This window comes from Helianthus annuus, chromosome 10, assembly GCF_002127325.2.
Source record: "Helianthus annuus cultivar XRQ/B chromosome 10, HanXRQr2.0-SUNRISE, whole genome shotgun sequence".
Taxonomy (NCBI): Eukaryota; Viridiplantae; Streptophyta; class Magnoliopsida; order Asterales; family Asteraceae; genus Helianthus; species Helianthus annuus.
The window spans coordinates 78,321,943-78,332,918 of NC_035442.2; the positions used below are offsets into that span (position 1 = coordinate 78,321,943).

The 10,976-nt window shown below is 42.6% G+C and overlaps 1 protein-coding gene across 1 annotated transcript; it reads left to right on the forward strand.

Moving 5' to 3' along the window:
• Window positions 1-6,462: 6,462 nt before the first annotated feature.
• On the forward strand, window positions 6,463-7,369 carry LOC110882166 (uncharacterized abhydrolase domain-containing protein DDB_G0269086-like). The gene is made up of 4 exons (XM_022130249.2): window positions 6,463-6,618; window positions 6,733-6,897; window positions 7,002-7,154; window positions 7,223-7,369. The coding sequence occupies exons 1-4, from the start codon at window positions 6,463-6,465 to the stop codon at window positions 7,367-7,369; spliced, it is 621 nt and encodes a 206-aa protein (XP_021985941.2).
• The last annotated feature ends 3,607 nt before the right edge of the window (window positions 7,370-10,976 follow it).

The following is a 10,976-nucleotide window of genomic DNA, read 5'->3' on the forward strand; positions in this document are numbered from 1 at the left end:
CCTGTGCGAGAGTCAAGGTTAAATACCAGAAACCAGCGGGCCTACTTCAGCAGCCCAAGATACCTCAATGGAAATGGGAAGAAATTTCCATGGATTTCGTTACAGGCCTACCTAGATCCCAGCGTGGGAATGATACCATATGGGTGATCGTGGATCGACTCACCAAGTCTGCACACTTCCTGGCTATAACGGAAACGGATAAGTTCTCCACTCTCGCAGACGTTTATCTTAAGGAAGTTGTTTCGAGGCACGGAGTGCCCACCTCCATTATTTCGGATCGGGATGCACGATTCACGTCAGAGCTTTGGCAAGCGATGCACAAATCTTTCGGCTCACGGTTAGACATGAGCACAGCATATCATCCTCAGACGGATGGGCAGTCTGGGCGAACGATTCAAACACTTGAAGACATGCTTAGGGCATGCGTTATCGACTTCGGCAACGGCTGGGAAAAGCACCTCCCTTTGGTGGAGTACTCATACAATAACAGTTATCACACCAGCATACAAGCCGCTCCATTCGAGTCATTGTACGGACGTAAATGCCGGTCACCTCTCTGTTGGGCAGAGGTGGGGGATAGTCAAATTACGGGTCCAGAGATTGTAGTGGACGCCACAGAAAAGATTGCACAAATACGACAACGCATGGCGGCAGCACGCGACCGTCAGAAAGCCTACGCGGACCAGCGTAGAAAGCCTTTGGAATTTCAGGTCGGGGACCGGGTATTACTAAAAGTCTCACCCTGGAAGGGTGTGGTACGTTTTGGCAAACGGGGCAAACTAAATCCGCGGTACGTCGGACCATTCGAAATCATTGAGAAAATCGGCAAAGTAGCCTACAAGCTGAACCTACCAGCTGAACTCGGTGCAGTTCACAACGTCTTTCACGTGTCGAATCTGAAGAAGTGCCTGTCAGATGAGACCCTTATCATTCCTTTTAAGGAACTTACTATCGACGAGCGGTTGCAGTTCGTCGAGGAGCCAGTAGAAATCACGGACCGGGATGTGAAGGGTTGGAATTCCAAACGTGGCCCAGAGTACACCTGGGAACGCGAAGACAGGATGACAGAAAAGTACCCCCAGTTATTCGGAAACAGAGCAACCACTACTGAGGCTGAAGCTACTACTTCGGAATTTCGGGACGAAATTCCAGATCAACGGGGGGAGGATGTGACACCCCAGGAAAACCAGTGAACAATTGAACTTACCTAGCTTCCTCAGTGAGTGCATACCAAATTTCGGGACGAAATTTCTATTTAGTTGGGGATAATGTGACAACTCGAACTTTAGACTTACTTTGATGTAACGTTACGTGCCTATATGACACTTTGAGTTAATGAATGTTATGATGTATGTGCACGAAATGTGATTATATGAACTTGAACGATTAATTGAAAGTATGATTGTTATGCTTTGTGTATGTAATGTATGTATGTACGGTTATAACCCGGTCGCACAACAACACACCCACACTTGACCGCACAAGCCTTTGGGCTACACATTGTTTACGGACTATAGGGCAGCCCATGTTAGGGTTCGGCCCACACACACACATCACACGCATAACCCTTAGGGAGTAGCAACCATCTCCTATTTTCTTAACAAAACATAACACACACAAGAACCCTAGACTCTTTCTCTCTCTCGGTTGCTTGGAACCCGACGGCACAAGATCTTCATACGGATCACCCTCTTCTCCTTCTCTAATTCGGTTAGTATGTTTGATTGTGTTCATGTATGATTCATGTGATATTGCTCGTTTGTTTACCGAATGATATGTTTCGAATGAGTATTGTATGATGATGATATTAGCAAATATTACTTGATAAACCGAGGATGATTTATAGTATTTTGTTAAATCGGCTATCATGTATTGATTTAGGTTGTATAGAATGATGCTTGTTAATCGGCTGTTGCATGGTGTGATTCGGATAGATATTGTTAATATGATTAATGTTAGGGATCAAGAACACGAGTTTGGATTATATGCTTAAGTGCTATGGATATTGTTCTTGATGATTTGGATTAGGGTTCATACAAATTCATGATGTAATTGCCCTGATTGATCGATATTTTGGTTAACTGATTTGTGGGATTGTGTTAATTGATAATTGTTAAAGTTGGAAACTTAGAGCATAATTCCCGGATGTTTAAACGGACCGCACATGTTCCACTCGGTCGCACAAGATCATGGGCCACACACGGATCGCATAAGCTGCTTCACTGTTGGGCCTTAGGCCCAATCTCAATTCCAATCGCACAACGGTCCGGGTCGCACAAGAGACCCTGGTCGCACAAGGGTCTCCAGTCGCACAAGGTACCTGATCGCACAAGCTGTAGGTTGTTTAACTGTTTTGGGCCGAATGACATGTTGGGCTGGGTATTAATCGGATCGCACAAGACACACGTACACTACTTAATTTGGGCCGAGTATGTAATGTTATTTGTTATGTATTTGGGCCAAGTATGTTAGTGTGCAGATTAATAAACTGTTGGGCCGGATGGTTTATTGGGCTGGGTTACCCAATCGCACAACACCAATCCGAAGCGCACAAGACTATGTTAATTTTATTTGGGCTGAGATGTGTTACTTGTTTGTATGATGATGGGCCGGGAATATATGGGTTTATAGTTTGGAGCGCACAAGTATGAATATGATATATTCTTGACTGTTAACATACCCAACGTGTTGCCATGAACTATGCGTGCTCGTGACTTGTTAGATTATGTGTAAACATACGTGTATTACCTTAGTCCAAACCTGACTCGTATGGTAACCCTGTTAGGACGCGGTTGACCACTGTCAGTTCAAGAACCCTCTTCTTTAGTGTATCTGCCGAGCAAACCAAGGTGAGTTCACACAGCCAAGGCATGGGGTTCCCAGGGTGGGAATGGGATTGAATGAATTATACGTACATACTTAGTTAATGGAACTTAATGATACGAGTCCTCAGGGTGAGGATGGTGAATGATAAGATACGGCTAGACTAGTATACCTACTTGAACAGATCTTCGCACACACGCCAAGGGTTGGCTGCGATAATTATGACTGATCTTCGCACACATGCCTCGGGAAGGCTGCGAACTATACATATTAGAACTTCGCACACATGCCAGGGTGGCCAGCGATACAAATATACATAGTCTAGGATATTTGGGAGTGTTAACCTAAATCTTTGCATACATGCCGAAAGGGCCCGCGATGGAAACCAATACTATACATGAACAATGAACGAACTAATACGATGCATGATTAGATGAACGAACGCAATGCTTGCTATACCATTTCTATTACTGAATTTACTTTCTGTGAAACTCGCTCAACTAGTTGTTGACTCTCTGCTGCATGCCTTGCAGGACCTTAGGTACATTATGGAGCTTGCACAGGGAGGAGCAGGTCGTTGTGGGCAAAGGATCGTGAATGCTATTTGAACACTTATGATGTTTCATACATTAATATTCATGTTTGGGTTTACTTAAATGCTTCCGCTATACTTAATTATATTACATGTTCAATATGATTGGTGGTTAAGATCCTGGTCGGTCACGCCTCCAAGCGGTGGTACTCCGCATGTGGATTTTGGGGGTGTGACACATTCCGCGGAACTATCCTTAGTTTTAGTTTAGATTAACTTTTATATTTTCTAGTTTAGTTTTACTTTTCAGGAATAAAACACACTCGTAATGGTGGAGGTTACTAAGGGAAGCTTGAACCCACACCCCATGCACAAAAACAGAGCCTCCCGACAATTTTTCTTCATTACAGCAAGTTCAGCACGGGGCCGTGCTCACCCAACATGCCCCGTGCCCAAGGTTCTACAGAATATGCCTAGTTCAGGTAACTGGACACGGGGCCGTGCTCACTGAACACGCCCCCGTGCCCAGCCTTCTGTTTACTTTTGGTACTGGCAGTCTGGACACGGGGCCATGCTCAGCCAACACCACCCTGTGTTCAGCTACCTAGTAACATAAAATCTTGTTTTTAACACCCTTTTACACATTCAATCAACCTAAAAACTTATTTTTGGAACACATTGAGGACAATGTGTAATTTAAGTGTGGGGGGATGCTAAAACCTTGAATTTTGCAAGTCCTAATAACAAGCCTTACACAAAATTCTATTGGAATCGCTAATCACCCCAAATTTTTTCAAAAACTTTTCATTTTTTTACTTGTCTTGGTTTAATTTGGGAATAACAAGTTCTAAAAAGGTTATATTTTTACAAATTTACAACCAATAGCGTCGTGATAAAAAGAACCAACATAAGAAAATTATGAAACGACATGACAAACTTAGTTAAAATTTGATTATATATACTTGATCACATAAAAACCCATTCCCACAAAAGTGAGTTTTGAGCCTTTATTGAGCATACAAATACATATCTTTACACTAAATGCTCATTTTTCATTTCTTGTGTGAATAGCCGCTTGGTTCGTACGACTCTAGAACTTGCCACGACAATGCATTCCCAGTCCTTACCAACTTAAACCCGAGTAAGTAAATGATGGAGGCATTAGGACTAACCCTTTTTCTTTCTACACCATTATTTTTCATTTTTTTTACCACCTACCCAAAATCCCCCTAGTTAACCCCTTTGAGCCTAAACCTTTTCATTTCTTAACCCAAAACAAACACCTTTTTCCCACCAAAACCCAACTTTTCATTTTAAACCCTTTATTTTAGTAACAAAGCTCGGTTTTTCTTATGACTTCCTTATAAAAAAGAGAGAGAGAGAGAGAGAGAAAAATGATGATGATAATGAAGCCAAAAGAAATAAACAAACAAAGTTATCAAAAAAAGAACTTTGTTTGAAAAATTTCTTCATTAAAATAAAAAGTCAAAAAAAATTGTCTTACGAAAAACGACGTTTTTTACGCCTTTCGCCCGTTTCTACTAACCACTAACCCAACCACTTACCTTTAACCCAAGCCTAACCCTTCCCCCCAAAAGTCCTCTTGATATTAACAAAGGTATATAGTTAAAAAGGAGGAGGAATGATTGCTTAGCAAGCTTATGGTAGGAGTAAGTTCCATGCCGCTCTTGAGTGATTCACTAAAAAAAAAAAAATACACATTCGGCCGAGTGTTAAGTGATCCCCCATGAGGTATGTGAACTTGTATATAAATGGAATTTTAAAGAGGCATGTTATGCCCAAATAAATAATTTTTCTTAACAAGTGTTCTAAATAAATCATGATGAATAGGATTGTAAATAAATAAAAATAAAACCTAAATAATCTTGGAAATCCCGACACTCTATGACAAGCCCAAAAACCTTCTCTTCTACCCATTCCACTTGGGAGTGAATAAAGCCACATTATAAAGAGTTTTGCTTGAGGACAAGCAAAGATTCAAGTGTGGGGGTATTTAATGTGCACAAAATGCAACATATAAATTACATCAATTGTGGCTTAAAACTAACCCTTTTAGTACTAATGTTGGAAAAAGTGTGCTTTTGTCTTCCTTTTGTATTTTCAGGATTAAATGAGCTCAAAATAACAAAAGACAGCAAAATCTAACATAAATACAAGAAAGGGAACAAAAGTGATATGCCCGACCCCCCGACAGCATCTTCCCAAGCAAAATAAAGAAGACAGAAGACTGAACACGCCCCGTGCCCAGTGAGCACGGGGCCGTGCCCAAGTGCCAGCAGAAAAGACAAACTCATAGAAGCTTCTGTTACCCACCACGGAGCCGTGCCCAGCGGGCACGGGGGCGTGGTTAACTTCCTGCAGGCGCATTTATTGTAATTGCGAATTACAATTAATGAAGAGAGAGAGTCAGATGGACACGGGGCCGTGCCCGAGCTTCTGTTCAGCCTATAAATAGGAGTGTTTGGAGCTCTTGCAAATCATCCCTTGGCACACCACCTCTCTCACACTTCACCCACCACCCACCACCATCACAACACCATCATCCACCACCATCATCCATTGTCCATCATAGAGTGTTTGAGTCGTCTGGGGATCCAGGATTGATCGTAAGAGTTCTTGACAATCAAAGGCCATGGTTGCCTAATTCTCTTACATCACTTGGTGAAGACAAGTGTTTAGTGTAATACTTTTTATTTTTAATCTTTTGCACTTTTTAATTGGTTTTGTATTAATGACTTTAATTACTAGTTTCTTATGTTGAAGGTGATTCTTCCTTATCGTTTGTCCGTGGTGTCTTGGCATTATTTTACTGTCTATATAAAATAAAATATTTTCACCATTCAGCCTGATGAGTCTGAACTGGAGTTCTACTACCGCACCTACACGGAAGACCGGAGTATGAACTATCACCGACCCCTTTGGAATGTTATGCAAGGGGATGCTATTTCTAATGATCCCTCCGCGTGCATGGATATTTTGAGTGGTTTGGGCACTCCTTTTGAGGTCTTTCGTGCCCACGGCCTGTCTTGTGAGCAACAGATCAACCAACTCTCGTCCATGCTTGTTGGGAGTATGCGAATGCCATTATGGAAGACTACAAGGTGATGGGACGCAAGGATGAGGAAACTGCTCGCTTACGGGCTGAGGCTGAAGAGTTAGTGAAAGCTGCTCGTGAGGGTGCGAAGCAGCTTCAAAGGGAGAAGGCTGCTTTTGAGAAGTATAAGCAGACTGAGGAGTGGGCTGCAACTGCTTGCCTTAAATAGGTTCGTACTCTCGCCAAATTGCTTTCTGATGAGCGCAAGAGTTGGAAAGATTCTTGGGCCAAACAGAATGAAAAGCTGTTTCGTGTTCGTCAGGAGCTGACTAACGTCAAGGCAGCAAATGCTGCATTGGTTAAGGAGAAGGCCGCAGCTGAGGCGGTTGCCCAGGAGGCCAAGGAGGCGGAGGCCCGCACTGTCAAGGCTCTTGAGGAGGCAAATGCTGACCGCACCAACTTAAACAAAACTGTTGAGGGCCTTCAGGTATGAGTTGCTTTTGCTCTTGGCTTTGTACATTTGTTTCACAAGTATGATTGATTATCTTTGTATACTTGTGTTTTCTTTGTTGTTGAAAAGCTGAAGTGCAGAACCGTGTGACCATTCTTGCGAAGATCACTGCCCGCGTGGCCGAGGCTGAAGCTCCGGCAATGGAGGCTGCTGAGGCTAGAGATAGCCTGACTTCTTCCTTTGAGCAGCTGAAGGCTGATCGTGATTGGATGCGTGATCACGGTATCGGGCATGTAAGTACCTGGTGCCTTAGCTATCATTTAGGTTTGCCTTTGCTAAACTTATTGTGTGTGTTTTACAGATTGTTGGAGCTATCCTTGACGCACCTGAGAACGCAGCTGCTATAGAGGAGCTTAAGCAGCGTGCGCGGGAGGCTGGTTTTAAAGCTGGCTATAACCGATGTATCAGCCATATGAACCTTTTATCCCAAGGCAAATGTTATGGGTGAAATTCTGAGCCCACATCCTGACTTTGTATCATGATTTTTTATTAGTTGTATATGATCAGGATATCGGATCAGGATACCGTATCAGGATATCGGGCGGCAGTATCCTGACTATTACTAATGATTGGCTTGTAAAACGTTGGTTGCAAGGTACCAACGTTAAAAGACTTGATCTACCTGAAGATTCGCTCAAGGTGGTTGAAAAATGGACGTTGATGGTGGAAGAATGGGTCTTGTAACGGTCAGAATAGAAGAAAGGCATATTCCGCGAGAATATCAGATGTTGGTCAACTTTATTGACATTGTAACGGTTATATGAGCTGAAGACCCGGTTTTATAGTCAATAAGCACGTGGAAAAAAAGTAGAAACAACCCCCAACGTTCAGAATGGAATATTCCCAGCATCCCGGAATAATAGGAGAGTTAGTTTCTTATTTGTAACTATAAATAGAAGGCCAGATCAATTGTAACACACACTTCACTCTCTACTCTCGAACTCACACTTCTTTTTCCTTTCTATTACGCACAAACACTCAACACTTGTAATCGTTGTACCACTTAGCATTGATCTGAGCCATATCCTGCACTGTATCCTGGTTATTCAAGTAATAAGAAGAACAAGGCAGCCGACGATTGTCAGCTCCCGAGGTTTTATGCCGGAGATCTAGATTGATCAAGGGCTTTCCTCGTATATCTCGTGTCAACCTTTACTTTTTTGCTCATTGTTTGATCGTAGATACAGCTCAATATCCTGAGCCGTATCCTGAAACTGTTTTTGCAAACAACTTAATTAACATATTTTTCAACACACTTTTTAGCACACTACCTCACTTAACTAATTTGATCACTTAATTGCTTTGGTAATTTTTGACCAAAACAATTTGGCGCCTACCGTGGGGCAAGTGGTGCTCTCTTTACTAAATTTTTTTGTTAAATCGCTAATCAGTTTTCTATTTTCAAAACTTTTTGTCACATTGTGCATAATGGCCTCAAGATCAAACATGAGTTCCTCTACTGTGTCTGCTATGACTTCTGCTACTACTGGTTCGGTGCTTCCACCACCTCCTCCAAGGATGCCAGCCTCTTCACGACCTCAGGATATTATCCCTACCCGCAGTGTTCAGGAACAAGCTCCCGTTCTAGCTTCTAATGATGAAATTCTTACTTTATTTGGAAGTGTGCAGGAACAAATGAGGCAGCAACAGGAAACAAATCAAATGCTTTTAAGGGAAATACAACTCCTGAAGTCTGGCTCGAGCAGATCTGCTAAGGATAATGTCACTCCATTACACCCCAGAGCGTTGAACTTTAGTTCAGCTGTGTATACTGAGGATAACAGGGGGAATATTGTGCCCAGTCTTCCTCAGAATCATACTCCTGAAATACCCTCCTCGGTCAGGATGTCAACCATGAGGAGCTCAGGATATGCTTCAGGATATGGGCAAAATACTCCAACGGGTAACGTTTCAAATAATAACAATACTCATGCTACTAACAATAGTGGATCTTTGCAGGATACAGGTGTGACATCAGCACTTACTAGGGAACTTCAAAAGAAGGACATGATATCCAGTGTACCTGGGGTGGTCCAGCCGATCCCGGAAGTGTCCCAAGACAGCCATAAGATATCTCGTTTTGCACATCCTATCTGCGATGCTGAGATCCCAAAGAGATTTCAAACCCCCAACATGAAGCTTTACGATGGAACTACGGATCCTGAGGAGCATATTGCTCAGTATAGGGAAAGAATGGAGATTAACCCTATCCCTCCGGAACTCAAGGAAGCGTGCTTGTGCAAGGGATTTGGTTCTACTCTAATAGGATCAGCCTTAAAATGGCTGTTAAACGTTCCTCCTCACTCAATTACTTCGTTTGCTCATTTGGTTAATTTATTTAACAGTCAATTTTCTTGTAGTCGGAGTTTTGAGAAACTAACTGTTATGGGTGAAATTCTGAGCCCATATCCTGGAAAATATCTTGATATATATCTTGTTTATATTGTATCTGTTTACATCCGGGATGCTGACTCTGGATATTGGTAACATCCTGAATGGTATCCTCAGGATCACTAACGGATTGAATGCAGGTACGTGGGTTAGAAGCTAGCAACGTTCATGAAGACCTTTTCTACTGAAGACTCGGTCCAAGTCGTTCACAAGAAGCCGTTGAAGCCGCATTACTCGGTCTACAACGTTCACATTGGAATATCCGGAGCATCCCATGTTTATAGGAATTTTAGTTTGTAATTCGTTACTATAAATAGTGGGTATATCAGATCAACTAGGACATCACAATCACACTCTCTACACTCTCAACACTTGCTCTCTCGCAACTTTCACAAATTCATTGTAACACTTAGCGATCTGATCCATATCCTGCACTGTATCCTGAAGTTTAAAGCAATAAGAAGAACTAGGCAGCTGCGATTGTCAGCTCCCGAGGTTTTATGCCGGCGATCTAGATTGATCAAGGGCTTTCCTCGTACATCTCGTGTCATTTACTTTACCTTTTTGCTCATTGTTTGATCGTAGATACAGCTCAATATCCTGAGCCGTATCCTGAACACTGTTTTTCCAAAGAACATAAACAGCATATTTTCAACGCACTTTTTAGCACACTACCTCACTTAACTAATTTGATCACTTAATTGCTTCGGTAATTTTTGACCAAAACAATTTGGCGCCCACCGTGGGGCAAGTGGTGCTCTCTTTACTAAAAATATCGGTGAAATCGTTAATTGGTTTTCTGTTTTCAAAACTTTTTGCCACGTTGTTTACAATGGCCTCAAGATCAAACATGAGCTCTTCTACTGTGTCTGCTACAACTTCTGCAACAGTTGGTTCGGTGCTTCCACCGCCTCCTCCAAGGATGCCAGCCTCTACACAATCTCAAGATGTTATCCCTACTCGGAGTGTCCAGGGATCTGCTCCTGTTTTAGCTTCTAACGATGAAATTCTAACCTTGTTTGGAAGTGTGCAGGAACAAATGAGGCAGCAACAGGAAACAAACCAAATGCTTTTAAGGGAAATACAACTCCTGAAGTCTGGCTCGAGCAGATCTGCTGAGGATAATGTCACTCCATTACACCCCAGAGCGTTGAACTTTAGTTCAGCTGTGTATACTGAGGATAACAGGGGGAATATTGTGCCCAGCCTTCCTTAGAACCATACTCCTGAAATACCCTCCTCGGTCAGGATATCAACCATGAGGAGCTCAGGATATGCTTCAGGATATGGGCAAAATCCTCTAACGGGTAACGTATCAAATAATAATAATGCTATTACCACTAACAGTGTTGGATCTTTGCAGGATACAGCTGTAGCGTCAGAATTATCCAGGGAACTTCAGAAATTAAAGGATATGATATCCAGTGTACCTGGGGTGGTGCAGCCAATTCCTGAAGTGTCCCAGGATAGCCACAGGGTATATCGGTTCGTGCTTCCTATATGTGATGCTGAAATCCCAAAAAGATTTCAAACTCCGAACATGAAGCTTTACGACGGAACCACGGATCCTGAAGAGCATATTGCCCAGTATAGGGAAAGGATGGAGATCAACCCTATCCCTCCAGATCTCAAGGAAGCCTGCTTGTGCAAGGGTTTTGGTTCAA

Bases quoted from the DNA above. Each gene is read 5' to 3' on its own strand.
- LOC110882166 (XM_022130249.2), top strand. From the start codon at position 6,463: ATGGAAGACTACAAGGTGATGGGACGCAAGGATGAGGAAACTGCTCGC. The intron at 6,619-6,732 runs GCAACTGCTTGC...CGTGTTCGTCAG, and splicing joins AGCAGACTGAGGAGTGGGCT to GAGCTGACTAACGTCAAGGC. The intron at 7,155-7,222 runs GTAAGTACCTGG...TGTGTTTTACAG, and splicing joins GTGATCACGGTATCGGGCAT to ATTGTTGGAGCTATCCTTGA.